Below are 26178 nucleotides of genomic sequence, written 5' to 3' on the forward strand. Positions count from 1 at the left end.
TGTGTGGTATAGCCTTATAGGGTTATTAAGTAAATTTTGTTTTATGTGAATAATAACGAAATATTTGTAAATAATAATGAAATAATTTGAATTATAATATTTTATTAATTTTTGAGAAAGAAATGGAAAATTAAATAAAAATATTATAAATTTAAAATATTATCATAATATAAATTTTGTATTAAAATTTTGAATTATTTTTTATTTATTTAAAAAATTTGAGAAAGTTTTGATAATTAAATAACGAATAAATAAAAAATTGAATATTTAAAATAAAATAATATTTATATTATAGAAATATTTAGTACTAAAATTATAAAAAAAATTTAAATAATAAAAAAAGACAAAAATAAATGATCTCCATTCCTAGCCGATACCTAATCGTGTAGTTGGCAGTGTCATGCATCAACCGCTCTTTTCATCTGGTCCCAACCGCACACAGTACATAGCCAACCTAAACTCCTATTATTTAATTTTCCCACTACCACTCGTTAAACCCCAAAAACCCAAAGCCCGCCACTCTCCTACCACCATGCCCCACCTCTCCCACCTTTTCCACTGCCGCCGCTACCACCTCAAGAACTTCTCCACCACCACCAACACGCCCGTTACTCGCTCACCTCCCTACCTCCCTCTTTCTCACCCCACATTCCTTATCTGGGCCGCCAACACTTCCCTCGGTAAAACACTTGTCTCTGCCGGCCTTGCCGCCTCCTTTCTCCTCTCTGAATCCTCTTCCGATCCTCGAAAATTCCTCTACCTCAAGCCTATACAGACCGGCTTCCCTTCCGGCTCCGACTCTTCCTTCGTTTTCCGTAAACTCTCCCACCTCTCTCTTCGCCGCCAGCCCCATTCCCCCCTCGTCTCCTCCAACCACGTCCTCAGAGCCTCCCTCCCCGCCGCTAATTCGGTTTTGGGCTACGGGTGCGGTACGAGTTGCGAGCGTGGGATGGGCAATCTAGGGTGGTACGAGGAGAGGAGGGTCGAGGGGGAGGGGGGAAGCGGTGCGGTTTCTGAGTTGGTTTGCAAGACTTTGTACGCTTGGAGAGAGGCCGTATCGCCGCACTTGGCAGCTGAGAGGGAGAGCGGGGTGGTGGAGGATGCGGTGGTAATGGATACGCTGCACAAGTGCTTGAGACTTGAGTTGGAAGGTGATGGAGATGCGAGGAAGAAAATGGATGTTTTCTGCGTGGTTGAGAGTGCTGGCGGGGTTGCGAGTCCGGGGCCTTCCGGGTCGCTTCAATGTGACTTGTATAGGTGCGCGATCATTTTTTCTTTTTCGTTTTCTATTTTTTTTTACACCCAAAATTAAAGACGAGTGTTCAAATGGCTGAGTTTTGGTTGTTTTCTTTGTTGAATGGCGATCACCTAGTTTCCCTTTTCTTTTCCAAATTAGTTGAATATAATAAAGTCACTATCTCGTTATTACTTCCAAAAAAAATAAAGTCACTATCTCGTGCAAAGTTTTATATGCGATTGTTTTGAGTTCTGCGCTGCTCAAGTTATTTTTGGATTAAGATTTTGAATCTGATATCGGATGTCTTTCTGATGAAATTGACTGACTGGTCAAGTCTACTGGTTGTGTATCGAAACAGTGATCATATCAAGGAACGAAGGCAGGGAAATGCTAAACGAATTTTCATAAAGAGAAAAAACCTTAATGAAAAAGTGGTACTTTATAACAGGTGTCGCTTTGGTTGACGATATTAATAATTCATCCTTTTTCGTGGCGTACAGTAGACCGACTCGTGTTTTCTCTACAGAAAATAAAGGTGGTTTGCACTTGCCGAATCCGAATTTCTTCTGTTCAATGCTTCGTCGATTCACGCTTGCTAAAATGGTCAGCCGGTATAAACCCGAATGGGTTGGCCCAAGTGGCGAATGATTTGATCTTAGGTATCACTCCCCTTAAGATCTAAAGATCAACATCTTATTGGTGCAAACAATCCTTTAAAATCACATCCTCGATGAAAAGCTAACGATTTGATCAGTTTTATATAGAAAAACTTCCAAGAATATGATACACATGACCGGAGTTTACTCTACAGAGTGGTCCAAAGGGAACCTATCTTATAGAGATGGGGAAAAAAAAAATGGTCAGCAGTATAGGCATATGAGATTTTCTTGGTCCGATATAGGTAGAGCAGGCATCCTACTGTCATTTATAATACAATCTGGACCGAAGCTGGCTTGCATTTCTGGAATGCAGTGACCAAGCTCACAAAAATAAGTGAAGGAGATCGAAAAATGGGTGACATGCACGTTAAATGGGTTACTGAATAATGACCAATAACCAATGTGTCTAACATGGGCTACCATAGGCACAAAATTATTTCTCTGGTTTTAAAGCTTAAACATCTAGTTGTTCACCTATAAAAAAAATCTCTGTGTGACCCTTAAGCTCAGATCTTAATCTTATTGACAGGCCTTTGCGTTTACCTGCTATTCTTGTTGGAGATGGGCGGCTAGGTGGTATTTCTGGAACCATTTCAGCCTATGAGAGTTTGAAACTTCGAGGTTACGATATTGCTGCTGTTGTTTTCGAAGATCATGGCCTTGTAAATGAGGTGCCATTGTTGTCTTATCTACGAAATAGGTAAAATTGCTCTTACTAACTTTTTTCCCTTTTTGTTCACTATATGGATTTTTACAGACTTATATGCGAACTGTAACATGTTCATCACTATCTTGTTAACATTCTTTCATCATCCAATATTTCAAATTTTTCATGTGTACTACGAGTGATTTACACCTATTATCCTTTGTTTTTATTAAGGGTGCCTGTACTTGTCCTGCCACCTGTTCCTGAAGATCTGTCAAATGACCTGATGGAATGGTTTGAAGAGTCTCGTGGTGTATTTGATTCTCTGAAGGAAAAAATGTTATCAGCTTATTCAGAGAGGATTAAGAGATTGCATGGCATGCCCAAGAAGGCGGGGGAGGTTTTCTGGTGGCCATTCACTCAGCACAAACTTGTACCTGAAGGAGCTGTTACTGTGATTGATTCACGTTATGGTGAGAACTTTGCGGTCTTCAAGGTTTGTGTCATAGCAATGGTCAATCGGTTGATATTCTCCTTTTTCCTTTCATATTCTTCTTCTTATTTTTTGTCATTTACTTTCCTATTTTTTGAAAGTGTTTTGTCTCTAACCCTCTGTCTATCTTAATCATCTTATGCTGTGACTGACGACTGCTGTAAAACGAAAAACTTTGTTATGTTTCCATTGTAGGCTCATAATAATGAATTCATAACACAACAATTTGACGCATGTGCTAGTTGGTGGACTCAAGGACCTGATGCTAATTTACAGGTCGTTCTCGTGAATAGCTTCTAAGCTCTTTTTTTTTTTCATTGAATTGTGTACCCAAAGCATTGGAAGTTTTCTTCTGTCCAAACCATCCAGTTGCTGTGCTGACATGATTTCCCCATCATTTTATTAATTAGATGTTTGCCCAAAGCACAGAGCTATTCCAATTCATATTCTTCAGTGGCTGTATCTCCGAAGTTTTTAATGTAGTTCTTTTGTCTAGGTGGTTTCAGACTGAGCTTGCTAGAGATATGGGTTATGCTGCTGCAAGATTTGGCCATGTGATGTTTCCTGAGAACGTTTATGAGCCAGCCTTAGAATGTGCGGAGCTTTTGCTTGAAGGAGTCGGGAAAGGTTTGTCCCCTCTTGTTTCTTTTCCCATTCATTTTTAGGAAAAAAAAATATCTTCTTTTTTAAAAATAATTTGAAATTATTAGCGCACATATATTTTTGAAATATTTTGATACTTGAGGCTGTCTCAAGTTATCAGTTGAATCTTTATTTTTGTAGATGACTGTCATCAAGTACGTTTGAATAAATGTTTGTCTTTGAGTATACTGTCGAGGATCCAAGGATCTATTAAGAGCAGCTTGTTTTTCTCATTTATTTTCTTGTAATTTCTTGTGTTATTCTTTGTTTCCTATGCAGTTGATGTATAGTAATGATGCTACGGTTGCTTTGCATTCAGGTTGGGCTTCCCGAGCATATTTTTCAGATAATGGATCTACGGCAATTGAAATTGCTCTCAAGATGGCATTTCGTAAATTTTCCTTCGATCATGGACTTCTTTCAGATTTTCAGAAGGATAACATGGCTGGAAGAGGTGTTGAGCTTATGGTGGGCCTTGCTAATCTTTTTCCCCTTGATTACTGCTAGTTTTCATGATCTGTGATGAAGCAGTTTTTAGATAGTTATATTCTGTGATAAAAGGAGTACTCAGTTTTTAGTTATTTTGTATGCACTCAGAATTTTCCCTTTTAGAAAAGATACGTTTTTAACTAAGTTGGGTTAATTTTTCACAGGTTTTAGCTCTTAGAGGATCTTATCATGGTGATACTTTGGGGGCTATGGAAGCACAAGCACCATCATCTTATACAGGCTTCCTCCAACAACCATGGTATAAATACTTTGTGACAAAAGCATGTATTGAAAAATACCAAATCTATTTGTTCTATGTTTTGCATTTTGGAGATGTTGTAGTAAATGGTATTAGGCCTCTACTTTTCTATGATCCTGTAAATGTATTTCCAGGCTTTAGATGATATCAATCAACACTTGAATAACTCATGCATTTGTTGTACAAAAGCAGAATTAAGACATTGAAACAATTCGGTCATCATATAGTTTTTGCAAATATTTTGAGAGGGCAGTTTCCTCATTCTTGTCCAGAAAAATCAGTTATCAATGGAAAACACTTAATCATCAATCTTGTTCATGAATTTTATAGGTACACTGGAAGAGGCCTTTTTCTGGATCCTCCCACAGTCTATATGCGCAACAGTATATGGAATCTTGCCTTACCTGAAGGATTTCGTTTCAAGACTTCGAAACTTGAAAATATAGGTAAACACATATGCTGTTATTATTTATTGTCATTTTAGTGCCATCTCTCATGTCCATGTGACATTTTTTTACAGCCTTCAATTCGCGTGATGATATTTTTCATAAGAGAAGGGATGGGTCAGATCTTGCTGAAATTTATTCATCTTATATATCAAAACAATTATCACAATATTCAGGATCAGGAAGGTTTAACCATATAGGAGCACTGATTTTGGAACCAGGTAAGATAATTCATATTGTTAGTTTGTTTCAGCTTCTTCTGTTGTCTGTTGTCTCTGGTAAATTGTCATTTTAGTTGAACCTTCTGAAACTGAAATAAACTTTTTCATCAGCTTCATTCTATTTTTGATGCTTTGTAACTTGAAAAGGTTATAATGAGTGCCATTCTGATCCTGACTTTGATGTCATCTGCTGCATTAAAATTTAAAACTAATTGTGTCAGATATGCTGCACCAGCTTGAATCTTGCACATATAATCATACACATATTACAAAATAAACTAGTTCTCGTTTTGTTCTGACAACTTTATCGTTATTCATTGAGAAAATTGTTTCTCACACAATTTTATGTGCATTTTCTGAGACCACTGCCCAAAATTTTCAATTCACTGGCTCATATGATTTTTCATATTGTATTGTAAATGGGGTTGTTTTATATATGAATTACCTTGTTCTGTGACTCAGCATTAATAATTCTATAGAAGCAGATCTTTTGCTAATATTGGTATCAGTGGATGTGCACCTGCACACTGGACTGTGCATGGATGCAATTTTTTTGGTATTTGTATTAACCCCTAGGGGTCGGCTCAAGTGGTAAAGGTATTGGTCTTAGTGGTATATTCCCTCTAGGTCTAAGGTTCGAATCCTCTTGAGTGCAGACAATTTTTAAGGGGCCATCAGATTGGAGAAACTTCTCTTTGAATTATCTGAGGTGCACTTACGGAAAACTCCTTGTCGAGAGATTGTGCAACCCCAGGATTAGGGGTGTGCATCTGACCCGAACATCCGCCCAACCCAATTACTATGAACCGACCCGACCCGATTTTATAGAATATTTATTTGAGCGGGTCTCCAGCCCAACTAACAACTGGTTTGAATAATTTGTGTCAACCAGTCTGAGAGTATAAAAGCATACTCAATCTCAAACCCTAGCCAATAGCCGCCCACTCAGATTTCTTCGCTCACTCAGCCTCACGCACTCCAGCAACCAGCTCCACATCCTTCTGGCTGACATGAATGCCAACGACAACAGCACCGTCGAGTTTGAAGAACTCGATCAGACCATCTTGCCCGATATGAGCACCAAATTCACATGCGACGTCGGCAAGCTTGAATAGAAAGATGAAATTCACAAAAAGGAAAACGCAACAAAATAGAAAATAGTGAAGAAAAAGTTTTGGGTTTCTTTTTCAAAGTGAGTAATTCACCATGAAGGACTAAATTGAAGCGTAGACTAGACTTCTTATGATAATAGAGTGAAAAAAACATACGAAGAGAGAGAGAAATGGAGTTTGCTAGATCTGAGCCTCTGAGCCAAAAGAGAAGCAAAAAAGGATGAGCTTTTTCCAGTCGAGAGGCAGAGGCTTACAAATTTGTTCCAACGCTACCGTTTGGGCTTGCGGGGCATCAGCAGGTGTCAACCGTGACGACGTAAGCTGTGAAGAGTCATGACGCCTTGCCATAGGAGAAACTTGCAAGGGGTGGGGCTGGCCTTGGCCGCGGGGCAACGATCCGGTTCCTCATGTTGTGTCGGCAAAGAAAAGTAAGTGGACATTTGTTTAAAGGGCAACGATCTAGTTCCTCGAGGAAGAATCTGGAAGACTCCTCTTTAAAGGGTGGGTCATATGGGTTCGACCCGTTTCTATTTTGTTCGGATTGGATTGGGTCGGTTTGATTCCTTACTTGTGTTCGTTTGGGTCGGGTCGGGCGCAAACCTGGCTTATCCAGATCGGGTTGCAAGCCTACTCCGGATTGGTCGAGACTTTGTTCTTGGACACCCGGTGCCAATAAAAAAAAAATTTGGTATTTGTGACATGGAAGAGATCATGTAATGTTATATGCTTTATTTTCTATTGGCATACCTGCTCTTGCCAGGAAACTACACATTTTTTTTTTTTTCCATTCGATGTTCTGAATGTCATGCAGTTATACAAGGTGCTGGAGGAATGCATATGGTTGATCCACTTTTCCAGCGGGTACTTGCTAATGAGTGCCGACGTAAAAGAATTCCAGTTATCTTTGATGAGGTCTTTACGGGTTTCTGGCGTTTGGGAAAGGAGGTTGGTTACCCTTTAGAAACATTGCATTACCTTTTTCCTTTTTCCTTGTTCTATTTCTGTCTAGATTACTTAATAATTGACTGGATTTCTTTTTCCTTGCAGACTGCAGCAGAACTACTTTGTTGTGCCCCAGATATTGCCTGCTTTGGGAAGCTGATGACTGGTGGGGTTATACCCTTGGCTACCACACTGGCAACAAATGCTGTATTTACCTCATTCCTTGCAGACTCAAAGGTAACTTATTGCACTGGGCTGTCCTGATTTCTTTTGTTTTTTTTTTTTTTCAAATTTTTTTTTAAAAAATGTATAGATAATAATGCTATCATAGAAGGATAAAGAGTTTTAAGCAGTGAATGACCATTTTATTTGTTTGACTGCTTTTACCCATTTGTGCCCTTTAAAGCTTTCTGTTTTTATGTATGAGGAAACAAAGACTTTTGTGGTCTTTGTATTCTTAAAATCTGAAATACCACCCATATCCGAGAATCTGTGCTCTCCCTATTGTGTACACTTTTGTTCTTTGGAGCTCCTGATTCTATTTAAGGCATTATAAAGTTCTTTAATCCTCTTTGTTCTGGTTATAGCTAATGGCCCTTTTACATGGTCACTCGTATTCTGGACATGCTATGGGGTGTACAGCAGCTGCTAAATCCATAAAATGGTTCAAAGATCCCCAGACAAACCTCAATGTCAATTCTGAGGGAAGGTCACTTAGAGAGGTATGCTGATTTTTATTTGCTTGTTTTCTGAATTTGTATATTACAAATCTTTCGTGAGCTTATATATGTATATATGTATATGGTTATGCATCGTGTCACTCCAACCTTACCCAAAAAAAGTTTACAATAAATATAAGAGATTTTTGCCATTGGTCTTTGTACAAAATAGTATTTCCTTCATGCCATAACCAAGAGGTGCAAGGAAAGGTTATGGTTAGTCCAGTATGGTTGTTTGATAATACATCATAAATACATATTTATATATTAATAAAATAGGAATCCAATTAAAATATTAACTGTCTAATCATAGTCACTTGTTCTGTGTTCTTCCCATAAGTAAAATTTAAATTTGTAAATCAACGAATCTTCATAAAGATTTTTTTTTTGATAAGTAAGAACGAATCTTCATAAAGATAGTGTAATCTTTTCCCATGCTAACTCTCATTAGATCACTATAGATTGCACTGCCTCATGTTTTAAACTTATATGAATCTACCTTAATTTAAAAGTTTCAACTACCAAAGTTGAAATATATCCAGCTTCAATTACCACCTGTAGAGAAGCCTATAATTTTCTTCTGAGCTAGAGAAGCCCTCCATTAGTTCTCAAGTACTTCCTTGGGAGCCCCTAAATTCTGAAGGGTCTGCTGTTTCTTTCAAGCTTCATTTTGTCAATGGTATTTGTAATTTCAATTTTGAAGTCTTATGGATGTACTCATCAATGTTATTTGCTCCCTCACCCTGTCCGCTCCCTCCAAGGAAACAAAGCACCGCACTTTCTTTCTTTTTTTTTTTAATTTTTATTATTTTTTTTAATATTTTAAATGTTGGGGAACTTCTTCAAGGTAGGGCCCTTTGGACCCACCCCTGCAAAGTAATCCCAGGTCCCGTGCAGCGCACCTTCAGAAGTTTCTCTACACGAAAATCGTTAAATCGCTAGTTTTTCATTAGGAAGTGTGGCTCCAAAGGATTGTTTGCACCCATGAGGTGTTGAATCTTGGACCTTGAAGGGAGTGATACCCCAAGACCAAGGCCTTCACCACTTGGGCCTACCCTTTGAGGTTACAAAGCGCCACACATCTTATCAGAGTATACCCTAGGTCTGACTGATAGCTATCAAATTCATTGATGTTCTCCTTATTGACTGTGCTATGATTTTTTTATTTATGGGATCCATAAACTTATCATTTGTCTTTTTAGTTATGGGACGAAGAATTGGTGGGACAGATTTCTTCACATCCTGCAGTTCAAAGAGTTGTTGCCTTGGGAACTCTCTTCGCCCTGGAACTCCGAGCAGAAGGCAGTAATGTTGGGTATGGTCTGATTGGCTTCTCCTTTGGATTATTTTTTGGCATTATCTTCTAGTAACTATCATGGTAGCAGAGCGTGCACACCACAAAAATTTCCCCATCAAATTAGCTAGAAGGTTTGTTATGCACATATTGTCCACAAACTTACTTGAAGCATCTTGTACTTGTGCAACTTCTCTATCTTGGAACTGTATAATAAGCAGTGCATGGTGGCCCCATGTAGTTCACCATAGCTCTGAAATCATCAGTAGGATGTTCCAGATTAGGCAAGTAACCAAACGAGAGGATCCAATAGAATGCAATTTTTCGTTGTGATTTCCATTGAAAAGCAGGAAAGCTAAACTAACTAATGAAGGGTCTGGGATTCGCCTCGCCCTAGTACACCAATCTAGCAATTATGGTTATTTAAAACCTATAGTTATTGATCTGATGATTTGAGGATTTACAAGCAAGAGTAGGCAGTATCTTATGTATTGCATGATCAGACTCTCTCAGTTACAACTCATCTGAAACACGTGGTAAAAGAAAGAAAGAAAGAATGAATGAATGAAATAACTGATGAGGAGACATGCTATAGTCGATCTCACTGAGTGCCAATTGGCCAAGAAAGAGATTGCCAAAGGGCTTCATAAGTGCTTGTGTACCAATTCAGTCCCCAAATCTGTAAATTGATCTGTAGTCCCTCGTTCAAGAACTGCTCTAATCAGGTGTTGTTTTACAGGTACGCATCGCTATTTGCGAGCTCTCTTGTTCAGAAACTCCGCGAAGATGGTGTTTACACGAGGCCCTTGGGCAATGTCATATATCTCATGTGTGGGCCCTGCACATCTCCTGAGATCTGCAGCCATTTACTCGTCAAACTTTACAAAGGACTTGAGCAGTTTTACCAAATCAAGGCGTGTTAAAAATTCCGAGACTTTATAGTAGTTGAGTCATTCTTAGCTATTCTAAGTTCTTCTATTGCCGTGGAGTTTGGGTGTTTGTTATGTGTAAGGCTTCACAATCAATAAATAGTAAAATACCTATTTGTAAGGAATTATAATCATTGATAATTTGACATTGTCGAAATTCTTCATCCGTGCTTTTGTGGTATTTGAAACGTTGCTTCTTGATAAATATGGCAACAAAGGAATGGAAGTGTCAAAAGATTAATTTGAAACAATAGAAAGCCTTGCTCTCTGAGCAACTGGCTTCATTAGTTCTTGAGTCTTATTTGCAACTTGATATGAAGGGCATTATGTGTTGACATGGTAGAATTTGATATGTGATAAAAGTTTAAAATTAATTAATTAATTAATTTTTTAATATAAATATTGCCATACGTAAGTAATGCTCTTAATTTTGGTGGTTTTGAATGAATGACTCTCCCACCAATTGTAAATAAACAAAGATGCTTGACCCTAGTCACAGAATGTGAGGGTCAAAGTAATCAAGCCTTCCTGGTCAAATCACAATTGATGGCTGGCCCAATTTAATTTAATTTTCTTTTCTTGCAGCCAGGTTTTCAAATTTTGCATGAATCTGGCGACAGAGTAAAGACTAATGTTGCTCCTTGTTTGTGGAAAAATCTGAAAGAAAAATACTAATCTTCTGATTCAAACTTACCGTTAATTATTACACTTCAAAAAAAAAAATTTTTTTAATTTTTAATTTTTAATTTTTTTTTTAAACGTGGAAGCAGCCTCTGAGACTCCAGCTCCCAACAAAAAAAAAAAAAAAAAAAAAAAGGCCAAATGCACGTGAGACAGTCAACAAGAATCGATGCCAACAACTCCTGACAGTAGTGTAAAGCTTTAATGATTAAGATTGAATTATTTTATTACTATTTACTTAATTTTCATCCTTGTCTTATTCTCCGGTGTCATCTCCTTGCTGTCATTTCTGATAGCCGAGCTCCTATTTCAGTGAAAAGATCGCTGCTGCAGTGTGAAAAGCTTTTTCACGTGCTTTTGTTGCTTTTTGTCTCGTAATCTGTTTAACATGCAAACTGGGGATGCTTTCATTGATTGATGATTTTATCCACAACAGTTTGCCTTTTTATCTTATCTTCTTCATGGATACTCAACTGAAGATTGCTGATTAATTATGATCTCTTCATTATGATTTAGATCTATAAAATTTATAAGTTTATTTGAACAAAATTTGAGTAACATTAACCTACCAAAAAGGGACCATGCAATTACTCTCTCTCAGCATTCATTTTTAGTGCATTTTTATAAAATGTTACTCATAACTAGACATTATTTTCTAGAATAAACTTTATTTATTTAAACCGTAGAAGTTAAGATTAATACTAGCTCTTAGACAAAGCTTTTCACAAGTTCTCTTAGGTCTGTTTTAATGTTAAATTAAATTTTTTTATAAATAGTAGTGAATTAAGACGTTGAAGTGAGTTTTATGACGCCTACCTAAAATGAATTTAAATATATTTAAATGTTAAGATGAGTTTATATTTATTTATGAGAAATTAAAAAAAGTTGTGAGTCTCGTGTTTAAAGAAATATTGAGTTAAAAAAGTTACGAGTCACACGTGTAATTAAAGAAATTTTAAGTTGAGATGAATTTAATAATTTGAGAGTTTGATATTTAGATATTAGACTCGTCTTAAAATTAGACTGAATTTTCAATTTAAATTCTAAACATAACTTTAATTACCTACCATGTTCAAATATTTGAATTTATAGTTTATATAACAATAAGGAATGTACTTCATTTTTCCTTCTTATCTTTGTGTTTTTTTTTTTTCATTTATATTAATGGTATTCTTATTAAGTTAAATACGCAAAACGTTTCGATCCCAAAAAAACTATATACTTCGAACGTAGCAAAAATCGAAATTTGGCCGTTAGACGAGAAGCAAATAAGCGGCGTAAGCTAAAGCGCTTGAGGTGACGTCAGTGAAATATGATTAATGTTATCTAACTGACGTGGCAAGTACGGCCGAGGCTAACGTACGGTCAAGATTTCACACTAGCTTGTCCTTCGGACGGTCCGAAGGCAACGGCCAATACGGGAAACAGATCTAGCAATCATCTACGAGAAATAATCTAGTGCTCCACAGAACACGATGGTTCCCTCTTCTTCTTTTCTTCGACGGAAATGTAAATCAGAACGGAAAAGTCAAATGAAAAGTAGCTCTAATTGTGAAACTCCGTGACTCAGATTGTGGACTACCGTGGTCTTGGGGCGCAGTTGATTATATCAAAGTCCCAACAGCCAACAGCCAACAGCCAGCAAAGGCTACACCGGGACAAAAAACAGGTCTTTAAAGACCAAACCGAGACTTCAGATAATGTTACATTCCTTTCGATCTTCTCGCTCACCAAACAGTCCAAAATTTCCTAACAGGTTTTCCCTCAGTTTCTTGCTTTGTAGGGAAATTACAAAACCCAAAAGAAGGAATTTATTTATTTATTTTGTTTTTGTTTTGGGGTTCATCAATCTCTCTTCAAGTGACTTTTATGTATATTTTCCTGAAATAGTTGGAAACTTGGGGAGTGTGGGGAGTTGGAAGTTCGAAGCTTTAGGGATTTTTCGAAATATGAGTTTAATTCTAAGGGTTTCGTCGATCTGAACTGAAAAGGCCATATTTTGTGTGTGGAGTAATGTTAGGTTTGCCGAGTATGGTTTTCATCTCGGGTTTTTTTTTTTTTTTTTTTTTTTTTAAAGTGAATTTAGTGTGGTTTTGGGGTGTTGCAGATCTGGGAAGCGTGTGGTTATAAATGCAGACTCGGTATATGGAGAGGACCCAATCTATGAGCAGAGGGAAGAGGAGTTTGGAGGGGGGAGGAGGAGAGGATGATCAGCCGGAGCGCAAGCGGCCCGCTCTCGCAAGGTAAAATCCTTGTTCTTGATATGATTTTTGTGATTGAATTGCTTCTCTGTGTTTGGGGGATTTCGTTTGTTGATACTTATTCTTTCAGTATGTTGTGTGAACTATGAAGTGTAAAAAATCTAAAATGTTGCTTTAGTAGAAGAGTTCCATTATTAAGACAAAGTGTAGCTCAAGATTTGTTAGTTGTTACTTAGGTGCACCAGAACTTGGTGCGGACATATTTTCAAAAAACAAAAACTTGGTGTGGGCTTGGATTTTTAAAAGAAAGTGTGATCTCAAAACTTATCTACCTTTCCGAAATCCTACCAATCAAGGACGCGTGGCCTTGCGGAAGAGTGATAATTTGCGCTCAAAACATACCTATAAAAAAAAATATATATATTGCCCTCAAAACATATCAAGGCAACCTTTTCGAAAATCCTACCAATCAAGGACGCGTTGCCTCATTACATGGGAGGCTAATATCTGCCCTTAAGAAGTGCCCTGTGCCATCACCACGAGCCCCCACCACAGGACGGTAATTCTTTGTAGGTGTTGTCTAATTCTTTATAAGTTGCTTTCAGATATTCTTCACGTCTACTTTATAAGTTGAGAATATTTGAGCATTATAAATATTCCCTGCTACAATATGAAGAATCTAGACATTTAATTTGAGGTTTCAACCCAGCAAAACTTAGTGGTAACTAAAGTCTGGCGGGTCCTTAAATCTTTTTTTTTTTTTTCAATTTTTTGGATGAGTAATATGAACTAGGTGATAAAAGCTAAGACCTCAGTATCCAGGCAGCATATGAAGGAGTACCCTCAAAAGTTACAATCGAATTCAGTAAAATCTACAAAATAAGGACAAGAGGAGTTTCCAAACACTTAGACCACACGTGCAAACTGTAAAGAATTAAGAATTTTAGCTTAGATATAGACAACTCAACTTCATTAAATGTGTGGTTAGTCCTAGTAGGATCTAGGATTTTTGGTGTTGCTAAACCAATGCCTTGTTCCCCATCTTGTAGACAAAAGACCTGCATATAAAACCTACTTACAAAAAAAGGAGGTTGCAGAGAAAATCCAAGCTGTGTTACATTTCAATGACATATATCTATGATTTGCTTTCCCCCACATGCGCTGGCATGCGCGCACACACTTGCAATTATGTATTTATTTTGCTGACGTTTTGCATTTAATGTTCTGAAGCTAAATGTTGTGGTTCAGTTTTATTTAGTATGCATATTCCTTTTTATTTAAAACCATACATGTCATGCAGTGTAATTGTTGAAGCTCTAAAAGTGGATAGTCTGCAAAAGCTATGCTCATCTTTGGAACCTATTCTTCGTAGAGTTGTAAGTTCTATGGATTTTACATGTTGTTTATTTACAATATATTTTTTCTTCTTATGGGTTTGGGTTGGCTATTATTTTATGCTTAAATCATCTTTCTGACATTTCCTTTATAGAATTATCCTTTGTTATCGTTGTACTGATTTGTGTATTTTTTTCATTTTCATTTTCTAGACATGTTTTAAAATTTGCATGCTTCAATCCATTACTTCGATCCATTTTGTGTATTACATATCTCGTTTTTCTCAAGTGTTCAGTGCAATTGATGTTCAACAGGTCAGTGAAGAAGTGGAACGTGCATTGGCAAAGTTGGGCCCTGCTAGAATTGGCGGAAGGTCTAATATATTCTTGATCCTATTTTAGTTTATTATTTTTCTTGAACCCCCCCCCCCCCCCCCCCCCTTCTCTTTCAAAAAAAAAAAAAAGACAACAAAAAGAAAAGAAAAATCTCTGAATTATACTGATATATATTGTGGGTTTTTTGTTTAGCTGCAAGGAAAAAAAAGATAAGGAAAGGAAAGATGATTTTTCAAATTATATTATAGTTTTCTAAGAGGCGTACCCACTTTTAGTTGTTAACTGATGTGTTGAGGTTTTGTTTACTGATAAAAAAAGTTGTTGACTTATGTGTTAAGGGCAGATTTATACAAAGAAAAAGCATAAAACCGGTTCCAATATGCATGAACTCTCTCAGGATATAATAGAATCTGATACTTATGACAAAATATATAGAATGGTATTTCAGTCAGCAATTAAGAGTGTAGTATTAATCACATGAACCATGTGCGATTTGCCCTTGACCCATTGAATGGTCCTTTTATATTCAAATCAAGGTGATGTGGGTATTCATGCTCATTCAAGTTGAGCAACTTTGTGCTAATCTCTGCTTGTTGAAGAACTTTTTCTTTTTTAGGAAGAGGATAGTACCCCAGTTATTGACCAACCCTCAAGTAAAAAGCTTAACTTGAGGATCAGGGATAATTTTTTCTATAAGGAGTTAAGTTGAACTAAAATTCCAGGAGAGTTGTAGGATGGTTTTCTATCGGTTAATTTTTTGTTGTTGATAGGTTAATATAAATGGTTGCATTCTTGAAATGGTGCTTTATTTATCTGCTTCATTGCTGTGAAAGATCTATCATATTTCATGGTTTATTTTTATTACTAGCTTCTATCCAGCTCAAGAAATTCAGAGAATGGGACCTACTTGGTATCTTCTTCTAAATATTAGATATTTGGGATTTTGGCGCAAATAACCTTTTGTTCAGGCTTTATTATTTATAACTCACTTCAGTGCCTAGTTTTATTCAGCTTGAATGAACCTTTTTACATCTGTGGTATATTATTTTAACACTTGAGGCTTCAGGTCTTCCCCGAAACGGATTGAAGGTCCAGATGGACGAAACTTGCAGCTGCAGTTTAAGTCCAGATTGTCTCTTCCTCTCTTCACTGGAGGGAAAGTAGAAGGCGAGCAGGGTGCTGCAATCCATGTTGTATTGATTGATGCAAACACTGGCCATGTTATGACATCTGGACTTGAAGCCTCAGTCAAACTAGACATTGTTGTACTTGAAGGTGATTTTAACAATGAAGATGATGAAGGCTGGTCCCAAGAAGAATTTGAAAGCCATGTGGTGAAAGAGCGTGAAGGTAAGAGACCATTGTTGACTGGGGACCTGCAAGTGACACTCAAGGAAGGTGTGGGGACGCTAGGGGAACTCACATTTACAGATAACTCAAGCTGGATAAGGAGCAGGAAGTTCAGGCTTGGCTTGAAGGTTGCCTCTGGATTTTGTGAGGGCAGACGCATACGTGAAGCAAAGACGGAAGCTTTTACTGTTAAAGATCACAGAGGGGAATGTATGCCCTTACTCTATCATTTCAATTCTTCCTTTTCTTCTTTGTTTTGGAATGTTGTGTCAATTCATATTCCTCTTGTGTCAGTGTACAAGAAGCACTATCCACCTGCATTAGATGATGAAGTATGGAGACTGGAGAAAATTGGCAAGGAAGGGTCATTCCACAAGAGGCTAAACCATGAAGGAATATTCACAGTTCAAGATTTTCTTCGTCTTGTGGTTCGAGACCCACAAAGACTTCGTGCTGTATGTGTGGGATTTGTTCTTCAATCAAATTTTCATGCTTTCTAGCTTTTTTCTGATATGTTTATATCTATTTCTGTAGATCCTTGGAAGTGGCATGTCAAATAAGATGTGGGACGCTCTCTTAGAGCATGCAAAGACTTGTGCCCTGAGTGGGAAGTTTTATGTTTACTATTCAGAGGATGGAAGAAATGTTGGTGCTGTTTTTAACAACATCTATGAACTGAGTGGCCTTATAAACGGGGAGCAATACTTTTCTGTCAATTCTCTTTCTGACAGCCAGAAGGTGAGTTTGATACATGGGATGTGCTTTCTTTGACCATTACATCTTGTCATTATGTGCCATAAGTTTAATAGGATTTGCCTTTATACCTGTGGTGCTATAGCAGTTTTACTTGCCCCATCTCTCTCTCTCTCTTTTATTTGATGGGTTATTTATGTACACTGCTAGTGGGTGCTGAACCTACTACCTCATCTTTCACTCTGTCCTTAGGAAATGTCACGTGAACCAGAGTTTAATGGTAGCAGTTTTGCCAGCCTTCTAAAAATTGGGTCCAAAAATATTGCTCTGTTGGCATCCTGAAACCTATGTGTATATTATCTACTCCTAAGAAATTAAAAATTTCTCTCTCTGTAACTTTTGCTATATGCCAGATTCAATATTTTGTAATGAGCTTAATCAATATTAGCAGATTATCATTTTTTTTTTTAAACTTTTGCGGCTTATCATGATTACCTGCCTTATTTTCTGCAGACTTGATGCATGCTTCCTCAAACCTTTGTTTTTTTAAGGAGGATGGCACCTCTAAGCTTTATTGATAAACCTCACTTGTGGTAGAGGAAAAACTAACACTAATCCCATCAAACTTAATAAAAAAACTAGGACATATGAACAAATATTGAGCAAATACTCCCGTGTAAAAAACTACTTACATAAAGAAAAACCATTGCAACCCCATAAACCAGAAATAAACTACTCGAACCATAACATACTACTGCCTCCTCATATAGTGTAACCCAATTTTATCCATCCTTAGAACTCCTCGCGTTAGCATTGGAAGATCTGTAGCAGAGGAAGTAAAAACCGTTTCTCCTTTTGCACCCAGCTTTGCCATGCTATCTGCTGCAGTGATACATTCTCTGTAACAATGCATGAAAGTGCAACTGACCTCATTATTTCCTCCCAGAAATCCTCCATATACCACAATCCGCATCTTCTTTTTTTAATCCAGTCAGTAACCAAAGCTGAATTCATTTCTATTCCTTTTTTATTCCTTGGATTCGGGATGGCAGTCAATGATTAAGTTTTTGCTACATTGATTAAACTGCCCTTTGGCAAAAAATGTTTTTGATCAGACCTTTTGGCAAATAATTCTCTCATTTTCTTTTCATAATCTCTCCTTCTATCTGTTCCTCCCAACCCCATGTCCCCTCAATTAGGTCTTCTTTGTATCCTTTTCCTGTTCAGGAAAGTTTATAGCATGTTTCCTCTGATAGCTCTTTCACTTGATTCCTGCTTGTATTAGGAAATGAAGAAAATAATTTGTCAATAGCAAACTTGAGTTTGGCAGCTATGTAACCTGATTCTTTGTAATTCTCTCCAATTGTTCTTTTGTCGCATTGTAAACCTCGCAATAGAAATCTGGGAGAGGGCATGTGAATAACATTACCTATTGTCAGATATGAAGCACATTTTAGATCAAATTTAGAGGAGAGCATTGTGAAGACGTTCCTGTAGAGGGAGTTTCAGGTAGAGTAGTAGTTTTACGGGAAACAAGGGGTTGGGGTTGGGGTTGGGGAGGTGTGTTCCATTCCAATTTGGGCTTAATGTATTTTGGGTAGTTTTTCATGTGCTTTTTGGGTCATTAGGGGCTCTCTAGTATGGGCTAGGTGTTTTCTTATATACGTCCAGTATACTTAGTTACTCCTATTGATATATATATAATATTTTTACTTATCAAAAAAAAAAAAAAATTGAGGAGAGCATTGTTCTGTTTTTTGTTGGCTTTCTCTGCTGATGCATTGGTTCTAAGTCACATGCCTTCATTAGATATGGTGTACTGCTCTTATTCCAGTTTAAGACTTGCTACACAGAAATCACTAGGAAGTAAACATTTACATAATGTTATGATTGGAGACAACAATGAGTGGAGACAACAATTAGTGGGTTAGTGGGTTATGCAACCCACCCACGATTATCCTCTAGTTTATTATCAACCCACTTCCGTAATTGATGCAGCACCAATTACGGATTGCTCTCCTATAAATAGGAGAGCTTAATTGTGCAGAACATTGTGAGTGTGCGGAAGAAAAATAGAGGAAGAAAAAGGTTGAGCAGAGAGAGAAACAGAGAGTTTTTTCTTTGTAAAGATTATTTTATAGTGAAATCACAGCAGCTGTGGACGTATGCAATTGCTGAACTACGTTAAATTTCGTCTCTCATTTTGTTTAGGTTCATCTCTGCCTCCAACAAGTCCCCAACAACTGGTATCAGAGCTCTGGTTCGAGCTGTCCGAAAATTCAAGTTGGTCCAAATCAATTTTGGACAACTCCAGAGTGTTCCTCGCGTTGAAACGAATCAGTTGCCGCAAACGGAATTGAAAACGGAGGTCAGGAAGCCCACACGCGCACCCGAGGTTGAAGACGACTGGAGCCGAGCCGTTTGCCTGCGCCGAGCCGTGACTGGAGCCGAGCCGTGACTGGAGCTGAGCCGAGCCGAGCCGTGACTGGAGCCGAGCCGAGCCGAGCCGTGACTGGAGTCGAGCCGTGACTGGAGCTGAGCCGAGCCGAGCCGTGACTGGAGCCGAGCCGAGCCGAGCCGAGCCGTGACTGGAGCCGAGCCGTGACTGGAGCCGAGCCGTGACTGGAGTCGAGCCGTGACTGGAGCCGAGTCGAGCCGTGACTGGAGCCGAGCCGAGCCGTTTGACTGAGCCGAGCCGAAACTGAGCCAAGCCAACGTCATCCTGCCACTTGTCGCACTCTGGTTGGCCGAAACTGTTTTGGCCTGTTTAAACTCAATTTTGATCCAATTTTGACGATTCCGGACTCGTTTTCAACTAATTCGAGTGTTTCGGACGCAACGGTGATCTTTGTTTGTTCAAATTTGAACTCATTTGTAAGTTATGGCTGGAGAAGAAGTTAAAGGTGCTGGTATCGAGAAATTTGACGGCACAGACTATGCCTACTGGAGAATGCAGATAGAGGATTATCTCTATGGGAAGAAATTACATCTTCCACTTCTAGGAAGAAAGCCAGATGACATGAGCAATGAAGATTGGAGTTTTCTTGATAGACAAGTGTTGGGAGTCATTCGACTAACACTGTCAAGATCAGTTGCACACAATGTGGGGAAGGAAAAGACCACAGCAGATTTGATGAAGGCTCTATCAGACATGTACGAGCAGCCATCAGCCAATAACAAAGTGCATATGATGTACAAGCTATTCTACTCGAGAATGGCAGAAGGAACTCCAGTTATTCAGCATCTGAATGAGTTCAACACCATCATCAATCAATTAGCTTCAGTAGGGATTGAATTTGATGATGAAGTACGTGCACTGATTGCTTTGGCTCAATTGCCAAAAAGCTGGGAGGCCATGAGAACAGCTGTTAGCAATTCTTATGGCAAAACAAAGATGAAGTATCAAGATATCCGGGACCATATTCTTAGCGAGGAAGTTCGCAGAAGAGATACAGGAGAAGCATCAACTTCGAGTTCTGCCTTAAACCTTGAGACGAGAGGTAGATGAGCTAGTAGAAGTTCAAATCGGGGCAGGTCAAAGTCCCGAAAAGGCAGAAGTAAATCTAGGTCCGGAAAACAAGTACAGTGCTGGAATTGTGGCAAGATTGGCCACTTCAAAAATAATTGCAAGGAAGCAAAGAAGAAGAATGAGCATGACTCTGCTAATGCCACAACAGAAGATCTCCAAGATGCCTTACTCCTTTCAGTCGACACCCAAATTGAATCTTGGGTGTTAGATTCAGGAGCCTCATTTCACACTACAGCACACCAAGAAATCATACAGAATTATATCACTGGTGATTTCGGGAAGGTGTACTTAGCAGATGGTGAAACATTGGAAATTGAAGGCATGGGAGATGTACGAATCGATCTGCCCAATGGAAGTGCATGGTTGCTACAGAAAGTGCGACATGTTCCCAAGCTCATGAGGAACCTGATTTCTGTAGGACAACTTGATGCTGATGGGCATTCGGTACTATTTACCGGTGGCACGTGGAAGATAACAAAAGGAGCTATGGTAGTAGCTCGAGGCACAAAAACAAGTACTCTATACATGACTTCAAGCATTAGAGATACTGTTGCAATTGTTGACGCAAATGCCAACCTATGGCATCAAAGGCTTGGTCACATGAGTGTGAAAGGAATGAAAGTACTATTATCCAAGGGGAAGTTACCAAAGTTGGAATCAACTGATTTCGACATGTGTGAAGGTTGCATTTTTGGGAAACAGAAAAAAGTTAGTTTCTTGAAAAATGGTAGAACTCCAAAATCTACAAAGTTGGAGTTGGTGCACACAGATTTGTGGGGGCCATCCCCAGTCGCTTCTCTTGGAGGATCGCGGTACTATATTTCATTTATTGATGACTCAAGTAGGAAAGTATGGGTTTATTTTTTAAAAAATAAATCTGACACATTTGATACTTTCAAGAAGTGGAGAGCCATGGTTGAAAATGAAACAGGCCTGAAGTTAAAATGTCTGAGGTCAGACAATGGAGGAGAGTACATCGACGGAGGGTTCAAAGAATTCTGTGCTGCAAATGAGATTAGATTTCAGAAGACTATTCCCGGGACATCGCAGCAGAATGGCGTAGCTGAACGCATGAACAGAACTCTCAACGAACGTGCCAGAAGCATGAGGCTGAATTCAAGATTGCCTGAATGTTTTTGGGCTGATGCAGTTAACACTGCAGCCTATTTAATTAACCGAGGACCTTCAGTTCCCTTAAAGTTCGATCTACCAGAGGAAGTCTGGAGTGGAAAGAAGGTAAATCTTTCCCATTTGAAAGTTTTTGGTTGTGTATCATATGTTCACATAGATTCTACTGATCGTAACAAGTTAGAAGCCAAATCTAGAAAATGTTTTTTCATAGGTTATGGTGATGAAGAATTTGGCTATCGATTTTGGGATGATAAAAATCGCAAAATTATCAGAAGTAGAAATGTGATTTTCAATGAGGAGATTCTGTACAAAGCTAGGTCACAAGCTGAACCTGAGGAGCAGCCAAAGAAACCTGAGGTTGTTGACTTTGATGTTACTCGAGTCAACACTGATCAAAACGAGGATCAAGAGAATGTTGATACACAGATCGAATAAAGTACACCACTCACTGTTATTCGAAGATCTTCAAGGACGATCAGGCCACCACAGCGGTTCTCACCATCTCTACACTACATCCTGCTAACAGATAATGGTGAACCGGAAAGTTATGATGAAGCTCTACGAATTGAAGATTCGATCAAGTGGGAGAAAGCCATGCAAGATGAGATGGAGTCACTGATGTCAAATCAGACATGGGAGTTAACTAAGCTTCCAAAAGGTAAGAAGGCTTTGCACAACAAATGGGTGTACAGAATTAAGGAAAAGCACAATGGTAGTAAGCGCTACAAAGCTAGAATGGTCGTGAAGGGGTTTCAACAAAAAGAAGGTGTCGACTACACAGACATTTTCTCCCCAGTTGTAAAGTTGACCACGATCAGGCTAGTGTTGGCAATTGTGGCTGCAGAGAATCTACATCTTGAGCAGTTAGATGTGAAGACTGCATTCCTTCATGGTGATTTGGAGGAAGACATTTATATGCACCAGCCACAAGGATTCTCAGTAAAGGGAAAAGAGAATCTAGTTTGCAAACTGAAGAAGAGCTTGTATGGCCTAAAACAAGCTCCACGACAATGGTACCGAAAGTTTGACAACTTCATGTGCAATAATGGATTTACAAGATTACAGGCTGACCATTGTTGCTATATGAAGAACTTTGACAACTCTTATATTATCCTACTGTTGTATGTGGATGATATGCTCGTTGCAGGGTCAAGCATCGAGGAGATCAATAAACTGAAGAAGCAGTTGTCAAAGCAGTTTGAGATGAAGGATTTGGGTGCTGCAAAACAAATCCTTGGTATGAGAATTAATAGAGACAGGGCTAATGATTCTCTTAGGCTCTCGCAGGAGGAGTATGTGAAGAAGGTGCTCAGAAGGTTTAACATGGACAAGGCGAAACCAGTGAACACACCCATAGCTAGTCACTTTCGACTAACCAAGGATCAGTCGCCAAAGACGGAAGAAGAGCAAGAATGCATGAACAGAATTCCCTATGCATCTGCTATTGGTAGTCTTATGTACGCCATGGTCTGTTCAAGGTCAGATATTGCACAAGCAGTGGGAGCTGTGAGCAGATACATGAGTAATCCAGAAAAGCAGCATTGGGAAGCAGTCAAGTGGATTTTGAGATATCTACAAGGCTCTTCAGATACGTCACTATGCTTTACGAAAGCAGGTTTAAAGCTACAGGGACATGTAGATGCTGATTTAGCAGGTGACATTGACAGCAGAAAAAGTACTACTGGATTTGTGTATACGCTGGGTGGTACAGCTGTATCGTGGGCTTCTAAGTTACAGAAGATCGTTGCTCTCTCAACTACAAAAGCGGAATACGTTGCTATAACTGAAGCAGGGAAGGAAATGGTTTGGTTGCAGTCATTTTTGGAAGAATTGGGAAAGAAGAATGAAAAAGGTATTCTGCACAGTGATAGTCAGAGTGCTATTTTTCTTGCAAAGAATCCAGCCTTTCATTCCAGAACGAAACACATACAGTTGCGATACCATTTTATCCGATCTCTTCTCGATAGTGGACAACTGATACTTGAGAAGATTCGAGGATCGAAGAACCCAGCAGACATGCTCACAAAAGTAGTTACTGCTGACAAACTGAAGCTGTGTGTAGCTTCAGTTGGCCTCCGTACTTAAAGGCATGACTTGAAGTTGCTGTGATGGTTGCTATGAAGATATGTAGACTAATTTGTCTCCAAGTGGGAGATTGTTATGATTGGAGACAACAATGAGTGGAGACAACAATTAGTGGGTTAGTGGGTTATGCAACCCACCCACGATTATCCTCTAGTTTATTATCAACCCACTTCCGTAATTGATGCAGCACCAATTACGGATTGCTCTCCTATAAATAGGAGAGCTTAATTGTGCAGAACATTGTGAGTGTGCGGAAGAAAAATAGAGGAAGAAAAAGGTTGAGCAGAGAGAGAAACAGAGAGAGTTTTTTCTTTGTAAAGATTATTTTATAGTGAAATCACAGCAGCTGTGGACGTAGGCAATTGCCGAACCACGGTAAATTTCGTCTCTCATTTTGTTTAGGTTCATCTCTGCCTCCGACAAGTCCCCAACACATAAGACAAAAGGAAAGTAGAATGACATCAAGTGTTGAGAAGCTAAGTTACCATGAGTGCCATGAGATGCTGTCATTTTAATCATGATACGTCCTGTAAATAAACTGATGTAGAAGATGTTATTGTTTTTAAGTACAGGTGATTTAGTCTTAAGTAAATAAATGCTAGTGTCACTTGCTGTGTTTATAAACTTGCTGGTACACTGTAAACTTTTACAATCTGCAGTCTGTTTAAGTTTTCTCTGGTAGAACTAATTATCAGAGGTCCCGGTTTTGCAATTCCAGGTCTATTTAGATATGCTGGTGAAGAAAGCATATGACCATTGGGACCAAGTTATAGAGTATGATGGCAAGGCACTCATGAGCTTCAAACAGAATAAGAGGCCCATTGCATCCCGGAATGAACTTGATATCGGCTCATTTGATTACTCTGGTGCTTTGGATCATCAACTGCATCTACAAAGCCTGCCAGTTCCTTCAGAGCAGCCTCCCATGGATTCTGGCTTACCTGGTGGAGGTAAGCATTGCTGGCTACATTAAAGCATGCTTTTTTGTGCGGAAATAAATGTGTGGACTATTCCTTTATTTATTTATTTATTTTTTTTTTTTATGTGAGTGACCATTGGGAGGATGGAAGGAGGGGTTGGGATAACTTGATTGATTATAATGAATAGATGTTACTGAAAATACAGTCAGCCTGGTAAAGATTTTATGAGGATTGCCTCAGAGGTTTTGTTTTGGAAAAGGAGGGTCTATCATAATGATGTAGATATGCTGGATTGGTAAAATCCCTCTCCCGTCACCGATTAAAAAAAAAAAAAGAGTATCCTTCTCTCTTGTCAGTTAATCTGTTTGATATGCTGGGGAAGCTATCCATGAAGAAACTTTGCACTTCTCTTTTCAATTTCGTGGATATTATTTCCCACTCTACCAGAGATGTCATTATGTGAGATGTCTGTGGATGATTGGTGCCCACGTAACAAATAACAGCTGATTGTACCAATTTGTAAGTTAGGTAGCAAAGGGTGTGTAGATGATGGTAAACTTTGTCTTTGTTGATCTCTCTCTCTCTCTCTCTCTCTCTCTCTCATGCATGTGCGCACACAAACACACTCAGGCCCCACTTTGTACACCCTTTAATGTATGCATTATTTAACATCCACTCAATTGAGATGGTGTAGGACCACTGATGTTTTATTTTGACATTGAATTGCTAACTTTTGATTTTCCATGTTTTTCTGATGCTTTTCTTCAGCTTTAGGGTACAATGATACTCTGGCAACGAGGTATTCAACCCAGTCACAGATTATAAATTCAAATTCTCGTAGCCAGCTTGACAGCACTTCTTTTGCACTACATGACCATTTGATAAGCAACTCTCACCAAGCCCAAAGTGCAAGACATAATAACAATGCTGTTGCACTGGCCCTTGGTCCTCCACAATCATCTACATCGGGATTTCAGGCTAGTAACTCTACAACTCAACCATCCACTCTTAATCCTTTTGAAGACTGGTCACAAAACCGGGGCAAGGGAGTCGATGAGTTCTTTTCAGAGGAAGAGATTCGCATTATAAGTCATGAGATGCTTGAGAATGAAGATATGCAGCATTTGCTTCGAATCTCTAGTATGGGAGGCCATGCCTCCATTAACCTGCCGGAGGATGGGTACACATTCTCATCATACATGCCGTCACCGATGCCAACCTTCGATGAGGATCGTGGGCGACCTGGAAAAGCTGTTGTTGGGTGGTTGAAGATTAAGGCAGCAATGAGGTGGGGTTTCTTTATCAGGAAGAAAGCAGCTGAGAAGCGAGCACAAATTGTTGAGTTAGACGATGAATAGAAGTTGCTATGAAGATGCAGTTAGGTTTTCTCCTCTAACCTTGGCGCTGCCTTGCTCTTATGCAAATCATCAATACTCCTAATGATTGCCAACAAACTTTTTGTTTTCAAAAGTATTGGGGACCTCTGTTGTAAATACAGCAGGAGTTCTCTTGTACAGTTTGCATGTATAGTTTTTTCAATCACCCTTCATTCTATTGATATGCTTTCTCATCACCATACCTTTGGTTTTGTGAATGGTATGTCGACGCTTTTGGGTTCCTAGGGGTAAATGTGCTTTTTCAATTGATGGCCCCTTTCTTCTTGTTGACTGATTAGGGGAACATTTATGGTATGACTTCAATTTGTTGTTTGTATCATTGTACAAGAGTGGTGGGTTCTAATATTATGCTTGGTTCTATCTGCTGGATTTTTCAAAATTTCCACTTCAGATGAAAGACCGAAAAATATTGTTATTGAAGCTGCAGTACTAT

At 38.7% G+C, this 26178-nt stretch overlaps 2 protein-coding genes across 2 annotated transcripts; both read left to right on the top strand.

Annotated features, from left to right (window-relative positions):
• Positions 1 to 418: 418 nt before the first annotated feature.
• LOC122317059 (bifunctional dethiobiotin synthetase/7,8-diamino-pelargonic acid aminotransferase, mitochondrial) lies at positions 419 to 10252 on the top strand. The gene is made up of 14 exons (XM_043133960.1): positions 419 to 1257; positions 2426 to 2596; positions 2777 to 3038; positions 3231 to 3311; positions 3542 to 3662; positions 3997 to 4145; positions 4331 to 4425; positions 4756 to 4871; positions 4946 to 5092; positions 7016 to 7149; positions 7252 to 7383; positions 7734 to 7868; positions 9068 to 9180; positions 9899 to 10252. Exons 1-14 carry the CDS (start codon positions 533 to 535, stop codon positions 10080 to 10082), a joined length of 2565 nt encoding a protein of 854 aa, XP_042989894.1. The 5' UTR covers positions 419 to 532; the 3' UTR covers positions 10083 to 10252.
• A 2092-nt stretch (positions 10253 to 12344) lies between these two features.
• On the top strand, positions 12345 to 26124 carry LOC122315857 (calmodulin-binding protein 60 B). The gene is made up of 9 exons (XM_043132109.1): positions 12345 to 12525; positions 12877 to 13012; positions 14271 to 14346; positions 14620 to 14678; positions 15707 to 16200; positions 16285 to 16445; positions 16525 to 16728; positions 24147 to 24378; positions 25117 to 26124. Exons 2-9 carry the CDS (start codon positions 12900 to 12902, stop codon positions 25704 to 25706), a joined length of 1929 nt encoding a protein of 642 aa, XP_042988043.1. The 5' UTR covers positions 12345 to 12525; positions 12877 to 12899; the 3' UTR covers positions 25707 to 26124.
• The last annotated feature ends 54 nt before the right edge of the window (positions 26125 to 26178 follow it).

This window comes from Carya illinoinensis, chromosome 7 (assembly GCF_018687715.1).
Source record: "Carya illinoinensis cultivar Pawnee chromosome 7, C.illinoinensisPawnee_v1, whole genome shotgun sequence".
NCBI classification, from domain to species: domain Eukaryota; kingdom Viridiplantae; phylum Streptophyta; class Magnoliopsida; order Fagales; family Juglandaceae; genus Carya; species Carya illinoinensis.

Bases quoted from the DNA above. Each gene is read 5' to 3' on its own strand.
- LOC122317059 (XM_043133960.1), top strand. From the start codon at position 533: ATGCCCCACCTCTCCCACCTTTTCCACTGCCGCCGCTACCACCTCAAG. The intron at 2,597-2,776 runs GTAAAATTGCTC...GTTTTTATTAAG, and splicing joins TTGTCTTATCTACGAAATAG to GGTGCCTGTACTTGTCCTGC. The intron at 4,872-4,945 runs GTAAACACATAT...ATTTTTTTACAG, and splicing joins TTCGAAACTTGAAAATATAG to CCTTCAATTCGCGTGATGAT.
- LOC122315857 (XM_043132109.1), top strand. From the start codon at position 12,900: ATGCAGACTCGGTATATGGAGAGGACCCAATCTATGAGCAGAGGGAAG. The intron at 14,347-14,619 runs GTAAGTTCTATG...GATGTTCAACAG, and splicing joins AACCTATTCTTCGTAGAGTT to GTCAGTGAAGAAGTGGAACG. The intron at 16,201-16,284 runs GTATGCCCTTAC...CTCTTGTGTCAG, and splicing joins TAAAGATCACAGAGGGGAAT to TGTACAAGAAGCACTATCCA.